Consider the following 20914-nt stretch of genomic DNA (forward strand, 5'->3'; position numbering starts at 1 on the left):
ACAAGGGCTAATTTTACCCCCCCCCCCCCCCCCCCCCCCCCCGCCCCCACTGAAGCAATCAACACCATTCCAAGTACTCTACTCAGTCCTCATGTATTATAAGGCTTTTCCATTCTGGAGCTATTCCTGGCCTTCTGTAAGCTTTAGGGACTGTTTCCCTTCTGTTTTTCCAGTGATCCATTCCTTGGCCTCTGGTGGTTTCCTTACATGCTTACGCTGATCATATAAAGATTCAGGGAACCCACTGCAGATATCCGCATCTCTTTGCATCTCAGATCTTTTATCGGATCACCATTCTACCTGAAGCCTTCTATAGATAATCTTTTCAAACTCTCGTTAAGGGAGAGTTTATTTGTGGTGAACTCTGTTTTTCTAAAAACGTGTTTCATATCTAACGATAACTTCAGTGATCTATAATTATATGTTGACAGCTATTTTTGCTTAGAATTTTGAAGATATTCCAGACTTCTGGCTTTCACTGTTGTTGAAAAGTCATTTCTTTTTATTTATTCTGTATAGGATTCACTGGTCCTCCTGATTCCAAAGAATTGGTGTGTCCAAGTCTGAGAAGTATCTTTCAGAATATTGCTTCTACCTTATCATTTAATGTTATATTCTGAGGGATTTGGAATAAACATATGTTGGCCCTTCTCCCTCTCTCGTTTCTAACTTTTTTAAGACTTTATTTTTAAGTAATCTCTACCCAATTGGGGGCTCAAACTCCCAGTCCCAAGATCAGGAGTTGGATGCTTCACCGACTGAGCCAGCCAGGCGCCCGTCTTAGCTATAACTTCCAACTGCTCATTTCTTTTTCTCTGTCTTAGGTTCTGCAAGAGTTTTGGGGCTCTCTTTCTCTTTCTAGTATGCGATGTTACTTATTTTTTGATTTGGTTTTTGTTGACTTTAGGTACAAAAGGACTATTTGCTGAGTGGATATGAAAAAGAATATTTGTAAGTTACAAAGAATCTTGGTGCAGTGAATACGTGTCTGCTCACCGTGGGGTTTTCGAGAAAGAACATTACTTTGGAGTCCTTGCGTTCCCGTCCCTTTCCCTCTTAAACTACTGTTGGGTTTTTGTGTTTATGGTTTCCTTGTTTTATTCATAGTTTTGCTATACATGTTTGTATTCTTAGGTATTATTTTGCTTAGTTTCACAGCCTTTTTAACTCTATGTAAATGTAATCATTCTGCGTGTATTTTCTCCTTTTATTGCTTAGTGTCGTACTCTGGCGTTTTTCCATCTTGTTGCATATGCCACAGTTCTTATAACTCCATTGAGGTTTTTTCTTCGTTGAGTTCTCAATTTTACTTAATTTTTTATTCCATAAGTTCTCTAGTTTTTGTCAAATCTGCTTGACTACTTTTCATTATTTTTGTGAAGTTTCTTCCTCATTAGCAAGCTAGAACTTTGATTTCTTTAAACCTATTAAACGTAATTTCTGTTCTCTGATCATTTTCAACATCTGAAGCAGATTCTGCCGGCTGTTGATCATGGTATCCTTGTTACAGTTTGTTATTTGACTGTGAGCTCATTTTCTTGGAATTTCATCTTTGAGAATTCTTTGAGATTCTGGAGACTGTTTGGTGGTTTCTGTGGGTTGTGTGGAGCATTACCAACCTGAGAAAAATTTATAAGAAATCCTTCCCTGGGTGTTTTCAGATAACGTAGCTTGAATTCTGGCCACCAATTTGTGTGAAGGGATATTTTCTGAATAGAGACTCACAGTCATGGTCAAAACGGGCAGCATTATTGCTCCCGTCTTGCACACTGGGTGCTTTTCTCGCTGGCCTCGGTGCCGATGATACAGCCTGTGGAGTTCAGTGGGGGGGCTCTTAGCTTGCCTTGGCTCTGCCAGCCCTTGGCTTTACCTTCTGCCTCCGTGGATCTCAAGAGTCTCAGAAGAAGATCACAGTCACCGGCAGTGGATTTGGTAGCTAATTTCCAAAATTCCTGCCGTCTCTTCGTGTTCGACGTTGCCGATTTCATTCAACAAGTGGTATTTTAACCATTATTTTTGGTCGTTGACAATAGAAGGGTCATTCCAGCAATCTGATCTTCTATACGTTGGAAGTGAAAGATAATTTTCAGTTTTTTTTCTATCCAATTAAAGATCTGTCCCAAACTCAATTCCTGAGATTATTGTGTATTTGGACTCTTTTTGTGGACTTTCTCCCCCTTTCCCGTAGCAGTAGTTTTTGTAAAATTCATCAGCTTTTCCTGTTTGTGTGTGAAGTGTTCTTTCAGAGTAAGTCAGGCAATAAGATTAATTGCACAGAACCAGGCTTCAAACAGTCTGGGGAATCATGTATATCCTTAGGCCATCTGGCTTAATAAATCTTCACTCCAAAAGCCGTTGGGAAACATTTTATTAGGAGGGAGTACCTCAGACCCAGAAGCACATAAAATGTGTTTTATGATCAGATTTTAGTTTTAGTTTATTTACTCTCGTGTGGTGGCTGTTTCTTTTTTTCTTCTGGCTTAGGCATATTGTAGTACGAATATAATGTTATCTCTTACAAATACTTACAGTGAAAGCATGCGCGGCCTAACAGCACAGGTGACGGCTCTCCTGCGCTTGCCAGAGGTGACCGTGCAAGCCTTTGCGGAAGATGGAGTGACGTCAGAATGTGTGCTTCATGGCAAGCTCACTCCAGGTAAAATAACGTTACTGAAAATTTACTGATGTGATTGATTTGTAAGAGAATAATAAGCACGTATTGTAATTTCCTTTAACGTGGGAGAAAACCGCGACACCCAGTTGTAGTCGTCTTACGTAAACATCTAGCAGCTACAGCTGCATGTGTAATAACACCCGAATACTCGAGAACACATTTCCGGTGACCTTGGGTGGGTTTTTCCTTATTAAAAATGCTGTGCGTTTTTTATCTCTACACTACGTATATGCTATATCTTTTAGTATTGAATGTTTAATATCGAGTGTTCATATTTAGAAGGCAGAAATAATACACAGCTGTTATTTCTTTATAATCAGTAAGTTTTATTGGTGATGAATTTGGATTAGAATCTGAATAGTCTTAGAGTAGAAAAATCTGATTGTAGGGCCCCGAGTAGTATCCAGAAAGTCTTACTTATTAATTCCATTAACTTGAACAAGATATTAATAGATAGTTTTGGTCATATAATAGAACAGAAAACCATACCGGAGTAGCCATCAAATCGTGGATTTCAGTCTAGCGAAAGATGCTGCAGGCGCCTTTTCTGAAAATGAATTTCACAGCCATCCATCCTGGCGGGTAGACAGTAAGACATATGGGTCACGTGGCTATTTACAGTGCCAACCTCTTGAATATTGACAGTAGTGACGGTACTTACTGTCGTGCCAGGCACTGTAACAACTTCAACTGAGATATTAGACTCTTCTAAGTAGACACTCTTCTGTGCAGCTAAGAATCCAATAGGTTAAGTCACCTGCTCCCAGTTGGGCCGATAGCAAGTGGTGAAAATTATCTCTGAATCCATGTGTTCTGGGTGCCCGTTGTGCCACGCTATTTCCTTAAACCGTAGAGGCTCCCGTAGCTGTAACCTGGCTTATCCAGCTGTGTACTTGGATGCGTGGTAGACCTCACAGATTTACAAGTTACCATTGACCCAGCTGCTCAAGGGAAAATTCGAGTCTGTTCTTGATTCTTATTTTACTTCCTCCCCATATCTTCATCAGCAAGCACAGCCTTTTAGTCCTGTCTCTAAGATGAATCTCTAGTCAGTCCATTTTTTTTCATTCACGGTCACCGACCAGGCATAGGGTGTCGTCTCCGCACCTGTGTCCTGTGCTCCTTCTTGTCCCTTTTCTGCTTAGCAGCGAGGGTAACATTTGAAAACAGGAATCAGATAGGTTAAAAAGCTCCGATTACTTTACGTTGTGTACATGATAAGATCCAAACATGGCTGGTGAGGGGTTCAGAAGGGCTTCTGGCATTTCCTATTGTTATACTAGTTATGTCTTGTCTTCTCAGTTAGATTTTGAACTCTTCGGGGATAGACTCATGGGTTACGTTGTATGAGCCTCGGAGCGCCTCGTTTAACTCTTGAGGTATAACGTATTGAAAGTGTGAGCTGTGGAGTTAGGCTTGTGATGCACTTCTGGCCGCGGTATTTGTAGCCATATGGCTGGGGACACGTTAGTTAACCGTGTGAAAGTCCAGGTGCTTTTTCTCTGTATTGGGGTGTGACAAGGACTAAATGAGATGGTCTGTTTTAGCAGATAGCGTGGTGCCTTTACCCAGATGTTCACTTTATCATTGAGATAATAGTTGTCTAATATATTTTACTCATCTTTGGACCACTGTGTTCTATAAATGGTTAGATTTCACTTTAGAGATAATGCGTCAAGTTATACATAATGAGCTACGTGTCATATGTGTAAAACATCTAACTTCTGTCTAGTTACGCGGTGTACCTCGAAATAAGCAATGTTTTTGCTGTTTTCTTCTTCTTCTTCTAGGGAGAAACGCACTTGCTTGCCTGGCTTGTGGTCCACAACTTGAGGTAGTAAACTTTCTCACAGGAGCGCGGTTGTCTGCATATCGATTCAATGGAGTGAGTCAGCAGCCTCCTGTCGTCCTGGCTATGAAGGAGTTCTCTTGGCAGAAGAGAACCGGGTTGTTAATCGGACTAGAGGAAGCAGAAGGGAGTGTTCTCTGCCTTTATGACCTTGGTGTGTCCAGAGTGGTTAAAGCCGTTGTTCTTCCTGGAAGGGTAGGTATTGTTTTTTGTTTTTAATAATTTTTTTTTTAACGCTAATTTATTATTGAGAGACAGAACATGAGCATAGGAGGGGCAGAGAGAGGGGGAGACACACAGTCCAAAGCAGGCTCCAGGCTCTGAGCTGTCAGCACAGAGCCCAGTGCGGGGCTCGAGTTCACAAACCATGAGATCATGACCTGAGCCAAAGTCAGATGCTTAACCGACTGAGCCACCCAGGAGCCCCGGGTAGGTACTGCTTAAGATTCGTGAGCATTCTGCTTTCAGAACTAAGCCCCTGCTGGTCACACAGGTGTGTTCGCTTTGTGAAAATTCATTGAGCTATACATTTTTATAATTCATTTACTTTTGTGGAATCGTTGTTTTTCATTAAAAGTTCAAAATACAGAGGTTAAAGGCAGTATGTTATCGAAAGAACATTAATTTCTTGGGGCGCCTGGGGGGCTCAGTCGGTGGGGCGTCCGACTTCGCCTCAGGTCATGATCTCACGGTTCGTGGGTTCGAGCCCCACGTCGGGCTCTGTGCTGACAGCTCAGAGCGTGAAGCCTGCTTCGGATTCTGTCTCCCTCGCTCTGCCCTTCTCCTGCTCACGTTCTGCCTCTCTCTCAAAAATAAATAAATATTAAAAAAAAAATTTAATAATGCTGTGGACTAGATGTCTAGATTATCATGGAGCCATTCAGTAATTTATGCAATTACTTCATGCAATAATACAAAAATTGATAATAATATAATTTCCAACATTTGAGGTATTCTTTTAAATTTTCCCTGACTACTCAATATATGTCATTCATTTACTTTTTTATCAATAATAAAAATTAAATTTCTCTACAAAAAAAAAATTTAAGAAAGAACGTTAAGTTCTTTTTGATAACAAGTAACAAATAGAACTTTTTATACTTGGTTAGAAAATTGCAAGGTGAAAATAGGGATGACCTAGTTGTTCTGATGCTCTTTTGTATGAAGAGGGTCATCTGTGTCTTGTCGTCTTCACTTGTGTTTTACGAGGACACTGGAAGTTTATATTAAAATATTCATTACTATAGTGTTTTTTCGGTTTGTTTTTTCTTTTTAATTTGAGACTGTAGCCTTGGAGCAGTGAGGGAAATATGTCTTTACTGTTGTTTAAGAGTTGAATGTTTGTTGTTGCTTTTTTAAGAGTCAAATGATATTTAAATAATGGATTCATTTAAAAAAATTTTGGGGGGCACCTGGGTGGCCCAGTCGGTTAAGCGTCCGACTTCGGCTCAGTTCATGATCTCGCGATTCGTGAGTTCGAGCCCTGCCTCGGGCTCTGTGCTGACAGCTCGGAGCCTGGAGCCTGCTTCGGATTCTGGGTCTCCCTCTCTCTCTCTCTCTCTGCCCCTCCCTTGCTTACGTACTCTCGCACTGTCTGTTTCTCTGTCTCAAGAATAAATACTAAAAGAAAAAGAAAAATACATTTTTTTTTAACATTTATTCATTTTTGACAGAATGTGAGCAGGGGAGGGGCAGAGAGAGGGAGACACAGACTCCAAAGCAGGCTCCAGGCTCCGAGCTGTCAACACAGCCCGAGGCGGGGCTCGAACTCACAGACAGGGAGATCGTGACCTGAGCCAAAGTCAGTCCCTTAACTGAATGACCCAGGCGCCCCTAGAATAGAATTTTTAAAGTTAAAAGGGAGGTAAATGTCAAAATACTATGTTTTCACAGTTTGAGGAAACTGATGCAGTGGGCAGTGTTGGGGTCTGAAGTGGTCATAGCCTGGTATCTTAAATGTACTTACTTGCCAGTGTTGATTTTAAAGTCAGAATTAATTTAGCAGTTTATTGAGTGCTTACTGTCAGTCAAGCTGTGTCCTAAATTTTGGAGATAAATAGAACTTGGTCTATGCTGTTGAAAAAGCTAGTCATCTAGTGGGAAAAGACAGGTAATAAGATTACAGCCTAAATCCAGTAAGTATTTTATTTGATAAACTCAAGCACACGGAACATGGAAACACCTGGATGATTTCTGCTTATAGAGGTTGGACATTTTAGACAAAGAGACCAGCATGTAAAAAGTCCTAGTATGTGGAACATTTAGGAACTGGGCTTATTTAGAATGGCTGCGGGAGGGGACAGAGGAGGTGGGGTCTAGGAATGGTGAGGGTTGAGAGAGTGAATGGACGTGTTGCAGTTAGTGACCTCCACCTGAAGTCTTTGGTGAAGTCATTTTAAGTGCAAAGCAGAACTCTAGTATCAAAAGCTCGTTGGATCGGAGTAGTTCAGGTAGCTGATGATAAGGAACCGGACAGGGAAATGACCGTGGACGTGGAGAGGACGGCACAGAAGTAGAGTACACTCAGGAGGTAACACGGACCGGCCCTGCCGATCACTTGGATGAGAGCACTTGAGAAGGAACAAGCAGTGGGTAGGTTCCTGGTGGCTCCCTTGCGTGGATGCTTGGTGTCCCATAGAAGAGGGAATACAGAAGGGAAAGATTGGGAGGGGAGTGATAGATACCTTCAGAAGCATTTGGTCAACTAGTTGATTTGGGGCCAGGGCACAGTATCCCCTCTTAAATTTGTTTGCTTTTAAGTGTCTCATTTTAAAATTAATTAAGGTACCATTATCAGTTAATTCACATGGTATTTGTATGAGGAACGCAAACTGAGTTGGATTTCTTGACCATTCTGAGAGGATTGAAGAGACTGGGCTTTAGTATTTGTCGACATTATTACCAGAAGTTAGACGAGAAAGACAATCCGTGAAATCACAGCTTTCAGAGTTAGAAACTCTGTAGAATGTTCTGTATACCAATGAGCTATAGACAGCCAGGCTTTTTCTGTAATAATAAGTTACAGCCTGAAACAAACTTTTCACTCTGACATGAATGCATAACCCATTGATAGTAAATTTCCTCTTTTCTTTCTAGGACATTCATCAGCGTTACAATAGAAATCACTAAGTACTCAGTTTTCATATGTCATACCCAATTTTTGTGAATTAATAGGAAACTGAAAGGAAGTGAACTAGCAAATAAAATACAGACTATTAGGTACAGACATTTAAAATTTGACCATGAGGGGCACCTGGGCGGCTCAGTCAGTCGAGTGTCTGACTTCGGCTCAGGTCATGATCTCACGGTTCGTGCGTTCGAGCCCTGCTCGCTCAGAGTCTGGAGTCTGCTTCAGATTCTGTGTCCCTCTCTCACTCTGTCCCTCCCCTGCTCACGTTCTATCTCTTCTGTCTCTCTCAAGAATAAATAAACATTAAAAAATGTTTAAAAAAATAAATAAAAATAAAGGTTAGACCTCTTCAGGCTTTAAGGCATAAACAGGACTTTTATTTTTAAAGAGTAAACCCGTAAATTTTTCTTGATCAAGATTTCTTTTTACTCTTCCTCAGGAGAACAGGCTATATGATGAAGGAGTAGCTGGTTGACAGTTTTAAAGAGAAAAATCTAGGTTGGAGTTTAAATAACCCAAGTTAAACTTTCTAGGCTTCAGGGTGCTTCATCTTTAACAGGTACAATTATGCAGCATCCAATATCCAGGGTTACCATGAGTGTTACGTGAACCAGTTAGTACAAGGCCTGGCGTGTAAGTTTTCATAAACGTCGACTATTATTCCAGCTGTACATTTTATATGGTGAAATGATGGTGTCATTTCTATTGTACCTGGAGTTTTCATTATGTTACTCAGATCCACAAGTCAAATACAAATTTATAATTCTCTGTTAGAAAATGTTTAAATCTATTATAGCTAGTAACCTGCTCCAACCTCCAGATTTTTCTGTTGTTTCATTGTATTTTTTCACTTTCTGCTTCCAAGGTAACTGCCATCGAGCCTGTTATTAACCACGGTGGAGCCAGCGCGAGCACTCAGCATTTGCACCCTGGCCTGCGGTGGCTCTTCGGTGTGGCGGCTGTGGTGACGGACGTCGGACGGGTCCTCCTCATTGACTTGTGTTTGGATGACTCGTGCGGCCAGAATGAAGTGGATGCGTCAGGTAATTATTTGGAACCTCGGACTGAGCGCCTGCATATTCTGATGCAACGGACCGGTTTTCCTTTTTCTTTTTTGTTTTTAATGTTTATTTACTTTTGAGAGAGAGAGGGACAGAGTGCCAGCGGGGGAGGTGCAGAGAGAGAAGGAGACACAGAATACAAGGCAGGCTCCAGGCTCCGAGCTGTCAGCACAGGACCCGACGCAGGGCTCGAACCCACGAACCGCGAGATCAGGACCTGAGCCGAAGTCGGAAGCTTCGGACCCAGGCACCCCTCACGGACCGGTTTTTCTTAAACAGTGAAAAATATTTATATAGAAGCTTCTGTGTACCTTTGTTTCTTTCATGGCTTGGACCTATTGTATTAGTGTTTTGGGGCACTGTGGAGACTTTTGCGTGAGTTACTCTGTTTATTGGTGAGGTACTAAAGTAGGTCTTGAAAGAGATTGAGGTCCAGATTTGCTTTAGATACACACTTGAACAATAGGTGTTATTACGTATACGCCAGGAGGAGGGCTGAAGGTATAGAATCTTGATTGTTATCAGACAGTATAAAATTATCCAGTGTGTCGGATCTAGCACACTGTTTTTGGCACACTGATTACGTGTCTGCGGTAAGACCAAGGCAGAAATAAAGCGATATAATAGGAAATAACACGGTAATTGAAGGTTTTCTTTCACAGAATGACATCCTAAAATAGAATTAATGCTACTCAGATTTTTAAAAAGTGAGGAGAGACAATTTTTCTCCTTTAATACTAATGTTTTTCTTTTATAAATCTCTTCTTTATCAAGTGCTTTCAGTTTTTTTATTTTTTTATTTTTTTAATGTTTATTTATTTTTGAGAGAGGAAGAGAGACAAAGCATGAGTGGGGAAGGGGCAGAGAGAGAGACACACACAGAATCCAAAGCAGGCACCAGGCTCTGGGATGAGAGCAGAGAGCCTGATGCGGGGCTCGAACCCACAAACTGTGAGATCATGACCTGAGCCGAAGTTGGACGCTTGACCGACCGAGCCACCCAGGCACCCCTCTTTGTCTTTTTCTGGGGCTTTTATAAGATTGGTTTATGCAGGGAGGAGAGCTAATCTAAAAGCCTTTTAAAAATGTATGTATTATAAAGTTTCATGAAAGGACCATTTAATCTTGAGAACATTCTTGATTTTTAAAGCAGACCTGTATTAGGGCAGATCTCTATCTATGGATCAGCTAAGAAAGATACAAACGATCATTTTTTTTTTTTAACTTTTTTTAATGTTTTATTTATTTTTCTGAGAGAGAGAGACAGAGTATGAGGCAGTGAGGGGCAGAGTGAGTGAAGGACATAGAATCCAAAGCAGGCTCCAGGCTCTGAGCTGTCAGCACAGCGCCCAATGCAAGGCTCAAACCCACAAGCCGCGAGATCATGACCTGAGCCGAAGTCAGATGCTTAACCAACTCAGCCACCCAGGTGCCCCGAGGTCTAATCTTCTTTAAAAGGACTTACTACTACAAACGATCATTGTTTTATCCCAATTTATAATGAGCATAACTAATAAAAATTGTCAGTGTGTAGTAAAACTGATTGTAACTGCAAGTAGTAAAAATTATATTTAACCAGAAATTTAAAAGCCAAATCAGATTTCTGAACATTTTAAATTTTACCAATTTATGTAGTATGACTTAAAAATACTTGATTTGGCAGAAATAATGGCTACATGTACACTTAAAAAAAATAACCCTGGGGGTGCCTGGGTGGCTCGGTTGGTTAAGCATCCAACTTCAGCTCAGGTCATGATCTCATGGTTCATGAGTTCAAGCCCCACATCGGGCTCTGTGCTGACAGCTCAGAGCTTGGAGCCTGCTTCAGATTCATTCTCTCTCTCTCTCTCTCTCTCTCTCTCTCTCTCTCTGCCCCTACCCTGCTTGCACTCTGTCTCTCTCTCTCAAAAATAAATAAACATTAAAAAATTTAAAAACCTCACAATGATAAAAACTGTATCTGTAATTTTGATATGTACAAAGATCTGATAAACTGGGTAAAGTTAATGAAAAGAATTGACTCGCAGAAATCATAGTAACTGAAAGTGAATTTATAGAATATTAGAAATGCTTAAACTGCTCTTTACAGAAAATTGGTAGAGAAGTTAAATGGTCTTGATGGGGTTTTGTTTCAGAGTTTTGTAGATAACATCCTTCTAGATGTGAGGCTAATCAATATGATTGTATTCATAATTAAAGCTCTCTTCAGACCAAAATAGTAAAGTTAGAACATCCTTTATTTCAGAAGTCCACAACCAGTAGTGGAATTCAGGGCAAGGATAGTTTTTATAATGGAATTCTTTGGATCGTGATCAGAGATCGGAATCATTTCTCAGTTACAAGAATTATAAAGCCATTGAATAAAAAATTGGGGTTTAATGCAAAATTGGTTTTTTTGCTTATAAAAGATAAATAGTTATGATTATAACTATTTGGACTTCATTGTATACACGTAACATAGAAAATGAAATTCCTGATGTTTATTATACTATAAATACTGTTTTATAATATTTTCAACCTTAATGGTATTGTACATCTTTCCACATCAGTACAGTAGAGTCTATCTTACTCTCTTGAGTAAGAGTAAGTTTACATTATTCCATTGTATGAGCTATTTATTTTGGCAAAATTTAGTCACTTGCTCTTTGGAAAAATAATCAGAAGTGGAAGGGATCAGGAGGGTAATCGTTCAAGTACAATACGTGATTTTTCCCCTCTTCATAACAACAGCATTGAGGGAATCTGCCCTTGCACAAGGGTTATATCACTACATGGGCCTGAGTATTTTTCCTTTTTATGAAAGATTTCAGACATCTTCTGGTAGATAGAAGAATATAAGAATTTCCACGTCCGTCAACCTAAATTCAAGTTTGATTTCAGAACTTACCATGAGTGTCTTTTTTTTTCTTTTCCTTCTCCCCTACCTTTGCTTCTGAATTAATTTAAAGCAGATAATGGCTGTTTCACTATATAGTCACAATGCCATTACCAGTCCAGACTACATTAATAATAACTCCTTGGTGTAGTCTAGTAACTAATCCGTAAGTCAGATTGCTATGATGGCCTCTAGGGCAACTTTTTGCATTTGTATTGTTTGAGTCTGGATCTAAACAAGGTCCATGCATCACATGTGAGTTACGTCTCGTATCTCCTTGAACATAGAGTGGTCCTCCCTCTTGCCTCTCCTTTTCTATTTGTAGTACCACTGCCTTGCTGAAGAAGTTAATCTGGTAGGATGCCCTACATTTTTGAATTATCGGAGTGTTTACACGTGGTGTCATTTACATTTTGCATTTTCTGCAAACGTAAGTTAGTTCTGACTAGAGTGAGATGTGACATCTGGCAGGGATACCTCAGAAGTGCTGGGTGTTTCATACTGTGTCCCGTCAGGAGGCACGTCGTGTCTCGTTTCACCTTTAGTGATCAGTAGGTCCAGGGGATGACCGCATGATTCTCCTTGGTAGAGTTTCCCCTCAACCTTTGTACCGGTGATTCTCAACCAGGGGTGACGTTTGCCCTTTAGGGGATCTTTGATGATGTCTCAGGACATTTTTGGTTGTTGCTCCTGGAGGGAGATGGTGTTAGTGACATCAGGTAGAGGCCCGGGATGCAGTTTACCATCCCACAGCGCATAGGACCGTTCCTCAGCAAAGACTGATCTGATCCCGAGCGTCAGTAGAGCCAGTGTTGAAAACCCTACTTAAATTCATTGTTTCATCCATTTATAGAGCGTGTTTTGTTTTGTTTTAATTTCTTAATGTTTATTTTTGAGAGAGAAACAGAGTGCAAGCTGGGGAGGGGCAGAAAGAGACAAGGAGACACAGAAACTGAAGCAGGCTCCAGGCTCTGAGCTTTCAGCACAGAGCTTGACGTGGGACTCGAACTCACAGGACTGCGAGATCATGACCCGAGCCGAAGTCGGACACTCAGCTGACTGAGCCACCCAGACAGCCCTCATCCATGGAGATTGTTACCTCAATCTCTTCATTCATTAGGGGATACAAAAATGATGATTTTGAAATTCTGTTAATCTAAGGAAGAAGTTTCTCATTAACCAGGGCTGTTTGTTTACCCTGAAATACAGTTTGTACAGAAAAGGCAGGATAAATGCTTACTATTTCTTTAAGTACTAATTTTCAGAGTAAGGAGCTGGTACTCAGGGACTTAAAATGGTTTATAGTAAGGTCTTTTGTAGGTGAGCAGGATAGGAACTCATGAAGTTTTATGAGTGTGTGTTTACTTAATGTGTTTCGTTCATTCATTTTCATTGTTTTTTTTGATGTTCAAAATGTTATTTTTTACTAATGAAAACCCCTTCATTTAGTCTGACAAATCCCCTTTAGACTATGATAGCTTCCTCTGTTTCCGGCACGAGATGAACTAGGCTCATCTTACGTATTTCCTGCCCCAGACCTGGAACCGGCCACTGCTCCAAAGGGAATATTTAGGTTCTTAGTTCTAAATTTAAATAAAGAAACCATCAGCTTTGTTTCTGATTAGTAAGGAAATCGTTTAATACTTTAAAAAGAAGAGCATACTTTTGAGAATATTTGAAAACGTACCATGAGATTTTTTAAAAAAATTACACAACTAAATGTATTTTGAAAATCGTAGCGTTTGAACAGATACAGGTGGCCGTCGTATAGTTCAGCCTGCTTTGTCATCATGGATCTTGTCGTAATTGACCACAGTGGTCTTCAGCTGAAGCTTGCCTAGCAGGTGACCCGTTCGCTTTTGTGCTCTTTACGATTTGTTAATCTTACTCCCTTTGTGTCTCCAGACCTTGAAGTCGTCACCGGCATCCCAGCTGAGGTGCCGCACATCAGAGAGACCGTGATGCGGGCAGGGCGCCATCTGGGCCTCCAGCTCGCAAGCCCGTCCGGGACAGCTGCGTCGGCGCTCTGTTACATCGGCAGGACTAACCAGCTGGCCGTGGGCTTTTCCGATGGCTATCTAGCTCTGTGGAATATGAAAAGCATGAAAAGAGAGTAAGTACAACTTTTTTCTCGTTTGTTCATTGGTAGCTGCTTTCTGAATATAGCTTGTACTCAGGTATTACTATTTTAAAATTAGCGTAAAGAGAAAAAGGATAGGTGACCAGTTGAGTGTGAATAATTTCTTACTGCATGAAATCACAGCTTGATATAAAGGGATGATTTAGCACGTGAATTTAGGTCGAGTCTTTTGGTGTATATTTAAAAGACATTTCAGTTATTGTGTGCCATTTGCTAGTAAAACACCACTCTGTAAAGGTAAACGATATATTTACGGGGTGTGAATTCTGTCCAGAGTACTTTCCTTATAACCACACGTGTAAAGCTAATGGTAGAAGTTCTTGGTTGACAGAAAAACAGAGTTTTGTTTTTTTTTTTTTTTAATTTTTTTTTTTTTTAAGTTTATTTATTTTTGGGACAGAGAGAGACAGAGCATGAATGGGGGAGGGTCAGAGAGAGAAGGAGACACAGAATCCGAAACAGGCTCCAGGCTCCGAGCTGTCAGCACAGAGCCCGATGCGGGGCTCGAACTCAGGGACCGCGAGATCATGACCTGAGCCGAAGTCGGCCGCTAAACCGACTGAGCACCCAGGCGCCCCAACAGAGACTTTTTTAAAATCAACGTTAAAAGATACCATGTTTTGAAATTTTTATCCTGTTTAAATTTCCCTCAGTTGTATCGATACTTTTTAAATTGGTATTTTTGGCGTTCAGATTGTTGAAGGCACGTGGCTGGCTCAGGCAGTAGGGCGTGCAGCTCTTAATCTTGAGGTTGTGAGTTTGAGCCCCACGTTGGGTGTGGAGATTATTTAAAAAAAAAAAAAATTCATAAAAAGTCCTTAAAATGCTGTGGAATTGACCCTTTTTTGAGGGAAGTAGCCCTTTACTGAGGAAGGTAGCAAATAGGCATTACAGACTTCTAGTCTGTATAGAGAGTTAAGTGGATGCCCATTTTTCTCCCAAGTTGTTAATTTGGTATTTTTTCTTTTTTTTTCAAGGCCTATTGGAATCTTTTCTTGAGTAATTTATCTTGCCAAAAAGTCAACAGTAGTCACTCTTCCAAACTTTCTGTTCCGTTATTCTCACCAAGAAATTGGTACCTACCGGGCTCTTCTTGGTAATCAGTGTATGCCCTATGCCACGTTTGAAGCGGACGAGAAAAGAGAGGAGGAAACTAACGAGGTTCTCTCATCTCAAACCAGGCCCTTTGCTCACTGTTGCGTTCTTTGATAATATCAGAGAATGACAGGCTCTTGAAGTAACTTCCGTCCTTGCACCTCCTCAGAGCCCTTTCTTTTGGTCTGGGTTTTGCAAGGTACCCGTGATGAGGCGGTGGTGCTGTTGCCTGGTGGCCCCCGCGGGAAGGCCACCTTGGCTCTCTGCGCGGAGAACCTTTTCCCAGCTCTTGTCTTTGAATTGCTCCCGAGAGCCTGGAGAATCAGCCTCTCCGGCTCTTCCCCAGCGCCGGCCGGCCTCTCGGGGCTGATTTCTAGGTGCTTTACGGGAGCCCCTCGGGCTCTCGCCGCCCTGGTGTTGCGATGGGGAAACTGGCCCGGGGCGAGCAGCCGAGGTGACACGCTGTGTCGGGGTTTCAGCGCCCACGGCTGCCTCTCTGGGGAGCAGCACACGGTGGCACTCGCGGGGCTGGAAGGTGCCCTTGTAGTGGTTTTAGCCCTTCCAGCGCCGCGCCCACGGTCGGCCGTGACCTGGTACGCCCTGTGTATCTTTGAAGATGAGACGATTGCATGAACGGCAGTTGCTCTAACCCGAGATTGTCCCAAGACCCCTGATTCTTTCTTCAGGAAACCACCGGTTAACAGTATGACGCAGACCACTTTTTGTGCCTGTTGTAGGTACTACACTCAGTTGGAAGGTGGACGAGTTCCCGTGTACGCACTTACTTTTCAAGAGCCGGAGAACGACCCTCGTAATTGCTGTTACCTGTGGGCTGTTCAGTCTACACAGGACAGGTAAGCGTGAGACGTGTTTTTAAAAACATTTGCCAGCGATGCGGCAGCAGTTAATTTCTATTGGAAAGTTTCGTAGTACGTTGTCTCCGTTCGGTGCAAACGACATAGTTCAGTGGATTAGCAAGTGGTGGTTGAAATGATCTTGAAGGTGAAGGGATTGTTTCCAGGTGGTTGAGTGAGTTCTGAGGTGGCGGTAAGGACACTGTGCTCGTCTGTCTGCCTGCCGTACCCGGGAGTGAGCCAGTGCGCTGAGTAGGCAACGGCCTCGCTGCCTTACACCGGGGTTTGCGGCCTCCCGTGTTCTCGCGTCCCACCATCTTTCTCTGTTGTGTGTGCCTCTCGTTTTTATCGACCCCGACTCTGTTCTCTGGTCCTCCTGTTTGCCTGGCCCAGTGTACTCCTAGCATTCATTTGGTTAGTTTTCACTCTGTCACAGGGTCTAACTTTGTCCCAAGTATAGCTCACGAGAAACCTTGCAGCTGTATTCCATCCGTTCAGCTTGCTCATTTCCAGGGTTAGAGTGACAGAAGTATTGATTTCCTCGTCTTTTTCCTTGATGTTTCATTCCTTCTTGGATGATCGATGAAACAGTCAAGCTTGTGGGATAAAGCCCATGACGGTGGTGACCCGTTGTTCCCAGTACTTTCTCCCAAGTCCATCCCACCTTGGGCTCTAGGTACCTGAATTGGGGTCTCTTGGGGTTTTTGTATTAGACATCCCCACTTCGTGGTTTTGTCTTACCTTCTTACTCTGTGGTAAGTGATGGAAACGAAGAATTAATTTGCCACTTTTGTAATTTGTCCATCCTGAAAAAATAGTGAAATGAAAATACAGAGACCGCTATTGGGCTCTCCCTCACGGGGTCCGGTCCGTGTTTCCATCCATCTGAGTGCAGTGGGGGCGGCAGCAGTTTGATGGGTTCACAGTCTTCTGGGCTGTTCAAGCAGGGCTCTGGGGGATGGGGAATGCAAGGGGACTGTCATCTAAATGATCGTTGTATTTATTTTTCCTCCTAGGATTGTCTCTTAGGATGAGTTTGGTTATTATTTAAAAATTTTTTTAACATTCATTTTTGGGAGAGAAAGAGAGAGCATGAGTGAGTGGGGAGGGGCAGAGAGAGAGGGAGACACAGAATCCGAAGCAGGCTCCAGGCTCTGAGCTGTCAGTACAGAGCCCAACGCAGGGCTCGAATTCACAGACCAAGAGATCATGATCCAAGCTGAAGTTGGATGCTTAACCAACTGAGGCACCCAGGCACCCTGACTTATTATTCTTTATGTGGATTTTTTTATTTTGCTTTTTCTAAATTTCCCACACTAAGGTCTAGAGTGTTTTCCTCTTATTTTGGAACTTGGTGAATAAGTCTGCGTTCTTTTTTACCATACCACTCTTGATTCTTGTAGTATTATCAGTAGGTGATGCCCACTCTGTTCTTATAATCAGGAAGCTGTGTGAATATTCTCTGCTCCTGATTTTCTTGTGTAAAATCCTCATGAACTGTATGCACTTCCCTGAGTCCTTTTTTGACGTAGTTTTCAGACCTCTATAGTTGACTCTTCTACTCACCCCCACCCCACCCCCACCGTCAAAAATCCACCTATAACTTTTGACTCCCCCAGAACTACACTACTAATAGCTTACTGTTGACCAGAAGCCTTACTGATAATATCAACAGTCAATTAGCACATATTTTGTGTGTTATATGTGTTACATACTGTATTCTGGTACCAGTGTCTAATTTTTGGCTTAATTTTTCCAGTATACCTATGCTGGGTGGTTCATCTACGTTTTTTTCAAATTGTCACAGATCTCCAAAAAATCTCCCTTTGTATTTATTGAAAACAATCTGTGTGCAGATTGAAAACAATCTGTGTGCAATCTGCACAGTTCAAACCCATGTTGTTGGAGGGTCAACTGCATTTGCACTTGAAGCACAAATGAATCACAGTTTAAAATGTGGGCAGAATATACTGTTTTCTGTTTCTCTTAGAGTGATGCCCTGCATTTACTTACCTTGATTACCCACAGCACACTGAGTAACACATGGGAATAACTCTCTAGTGACTTTTAAACCACTGTCTAGTAGTCTGTTCCTTTAATAGGACAGGGTTAATTTATTTGGTAATTTGGATTATTTGTTCCTACATGATTTACTTTGCATTTGTCAGTATTACTGATGTGAGATATTTTTGAGAATGGTATTTTTGTGGTCTTCTGGTCTTTGACTTAATCAGTCGTGGGCCTCTTTGAGAATCTGGTGAAGGCTGTGATATATATTCGTATGTGTGTGTGATATGACTTAAAGCAGGATTCCTGACCTGAGGTCTGTGGGGAGGCAAAGAGCAGTCTGTGAGCTCCCGTTGTAAACAGGATTATTTACATTTGTTTATGCGTGTATGAGTATTACATACGCTCTGTGTGTAGAGGTGTTGTTTGTACGTGTGTGATTTGTGTACGTATACGTGTATCATTTATATGTGTGTACATGTGTGTCTTTTTTCTGTATTGTTCACATACACATATAAACAGATAGAAATAATCTTGTTTACAACTCATGGGAGCTCACAGACTGCTCGTCGTCTCCCCGCAGACCTCAGGTCAGGAATCCTGCTTTAAGCCATTCTTAGGCTACTCTCTCACTTTACGAAGGTGTGTGATTAATTTAACAAAGGCTCTTCTTCCATCCCCTGGTCATGGACTTTACCAACATCTTACTGGTATTATAAGTAGGTGAAAATAATACAAATTTAGATTGAAAGTCTAAATCGGAAGGACAGATGGTATGGTCCTTCCTTTTTGCCCCCAGAGTGATTACTTAAACAGGGTAAAAAAGGGAAGAGAAGAATCACTGTGGAGTGACTGTGCCACCATGGGATGACACGGGCGTAGGTCTTAGCTGTTGCCACAGAGCTCATCGATTATGATAAAAGCCACGTTAATTTTGTAATATGGAAAATTGAATGGAAAAACTGTGCGGTGTCCCTTTAATGATGGTTGTATCCAGTTTATCCTGTTTAGTATTTGGTCTTTTCGAGGTTATTTGTCTTTGTTTCACGTCTGCGTGTTTATTCATTCAACATAATTATCGAGCATTTACTATGTGCTGGTGACAGTTGGAGATATGTAGCGATGCATAACCAATAAATCTCTGTTCTTCTAGATGTTATATTTCAGTGAGTATATTTCGTAAGTATATGAGTGCGCATATTTAACATAATTTCAGGTAGTGATGTTAAATACAGAAAAATAAAGCTGGGAGAGGAAATACAGAATGTGTGTGATGTAGGGAACTGCTATTTCAGATTGTGTAGTTAGGGAGATGTGGACGAAGTGGGTTGGGACAGGGAGGGAGGAGAGCCATGGGAAGATCTGCAGGAAAGATTGCAAAGACCTTAGAAAAACGTCACAAGGAAAAGCAACAAGAGCAGGAAAGGGTAGAACGCAGAGCCGTCACGGGCGAGGTCAGAAAAGTAGAATTGGTCTCTAAAGGGCCATGGAGGTCAGGATAATGTGACTATTTGAGTTTGGTCTGGCTGTACCAGACCAATGAAATCTCTTTCTGGTGGTAGGGTCTATCTAAGCATTAGTAGTTTTTCAAAACTCCTCTGGTGATTCTAATAATAAGCAACCAAGGTAGAGAACCACTAGCCCAGAGTGAGACTAGCTAGAGAAAAGAAGAAGCTGGGAAGCCTTCTGCGCTCAGAGATGATTGAAGGTTGGGAAGCAGGGGGCAGAACCGCCGGCAGAGGACTACGGGTAGTGTAGTGTGGGGACCATTAAGACAGTGTGGTATCCTTGGAAGCCAGGTAAAGTAGGCGTTCTAAGAAAGATGGGCCCGAGAGAAGAAGAATTCAAATTCAGACAGTATGGAAGTCTGTGCTCTTAACATTTACCGCGTGCTGTACTTGAGCAGTGCACAGCTGGTTCGGTATCTGCTTTATGTCCTTACCGTGTAGCCCTCCTGCTGTGGTACAGGGCAACCCCGTCATTTCAGCCAGAAGCCTCCCAGGATGGAGGGAGAGACCAGGAAGGAGGAGCAGAGGACGTGCTGTCCCGTGCCGAGGGCTTTCTGTGGTTGCCGTGGGATAGTTCTGTTTACATCTGTTGCCTGGAACTTGGGCCTTCTGCACCCAGCTGCAAAGGAGGCTGGGAAATGTGGCATATTTTAAGCAGCCATGTGCCTAACGAACACTTCCCTATGAAAGAAGGGCAGAGGGAATGTTGACCCAGCAGCTGTAGTCTCTGCCACGTAAGGGGTCACCTAAAGTTTGCAAATCACATCAGTTTGAGCTAATTAGAATTAGTTAAAAATAAAAATCGGGCGCCTGGGTCGTTCAGTCAGTTAAGCGTCCCACTTAGGCTCAGGTCATGATCTCGCGGTTCGTGAGTTCGAGCCCCACGTCGGGCTCTGTGCTGACTGCTCGGAGCCCGGAGCCTGCTTCGGATTCTGTGTCTCCCTCTCTTCTCTCTGCTCTGCTCTCCGCCACTCACTCTATCCTCCTCCGCTCACGCTCTGTCTCTCTCAAAAGTAAATAAAAGATTTAAAAAAATTTTTTCTAATAAAAATAAAAATCAGTTATTGTTTCAGAGGACTGCATTTTGTGAAAACGACCAAGTAAAAGTAAGTTCTTCACATTGACCTTAGTTTTGTCACGTGCAGCGTTGCATACTGGACAGTAAGAGATGCTTAATGTATGAATGTGATATTTAGCGTTTCTTCTCAGTTAATCTCTGTTTCTTCCAGTGAAGGGGACGTTTTGAGTTTACACCTGCTTCAGCTGGCCTTTGGTGATAGAAAGTGTTTGGCATCGGGACAAATCTTGTATGAGGTAAATGGTACTGGGGATACGGGTTCGTTATTACCGCTTTGTCACCGTTTTGCCTTTTTTAGTCTTTGTCTAAAGATATTAACATATCGAAAAGTTATTCTTCTATTCAAGTGAATAATGTATTCATAATATAACAGAAAGAGTGTTAGAGTAGGGATCACAAGACTAGCTGTTTTACCCGGGTAGCACTCTTAACTTGCCCAGGTATCGCTGTCCCCTAAAATGAGATTAGACAAGACTCATCTGTGACCTGATTGGTACCAGAGAAAAACAGCTCCCCCATGTTGCACTAATACCAAAGCAGTAAGCCATGAGGTGACTTTATAAACGGTCTCAGGGCGCCGGCCTGGCTCAATTAGTGGAGCACGCGACTCTTGATCTCGGGGTTGTGAGTTCAGGCCCCACGT

General features: G+C 42.1%; 1 protein-coding gene across 5 annotated transcripts in view; it reads left to right on the top strand.

Moving 5' to 3' along the window:
- Positions 1-20914, top strand: part of AHCTF1 (AT-hook containing transcription factor 1) — a 78347-nt gene that overhangs the window by 9834 nt on the left and 47599 nt on the right. For all 5 annotated transcript variants that reach the window (XM_042925897.1, XM_042925901.1, XM_042925899.1 and 2 more), the window contains 6 exons: positions 2532-2656; positions 4465-4718; positions 8519-8696; positions 13495-13702; positions 15562-15678; positions 20423-20507. In XM_042925897.1, coding sequence (XP_042781831.1) covers positions 2539-2656; positions 4465-4718; positions 8519-8696; positions 13495-13702; positions 15562-15678; positions 20423-20507 — 960 coding nt within the window. In that variant the 5' untranslated portion in view covers positions 2532-2538. The remainder of the gene's footprint in view (positions 1-2531; positions 2657-4464; positions 4719-8518; positions 8697-13494; positions 13703-15561; positions 15679-20422; positions 20508-20914) is intronic.

Source organism: Panthera leo, chromosome F3 (assembly GCF_018350215.1).
Source record: "Panthera leo isolate Ple1 chromosome F3, P.leo_Ple1_pat1.1, whole genome shotgun sequence".
Classification (NCBI taxonomy): domain Eukaryota; kingdom Metazoa; phylum Chordata; class Mammalia; order Carnivora; family Felidae; genus Panthera; species Panthera leo.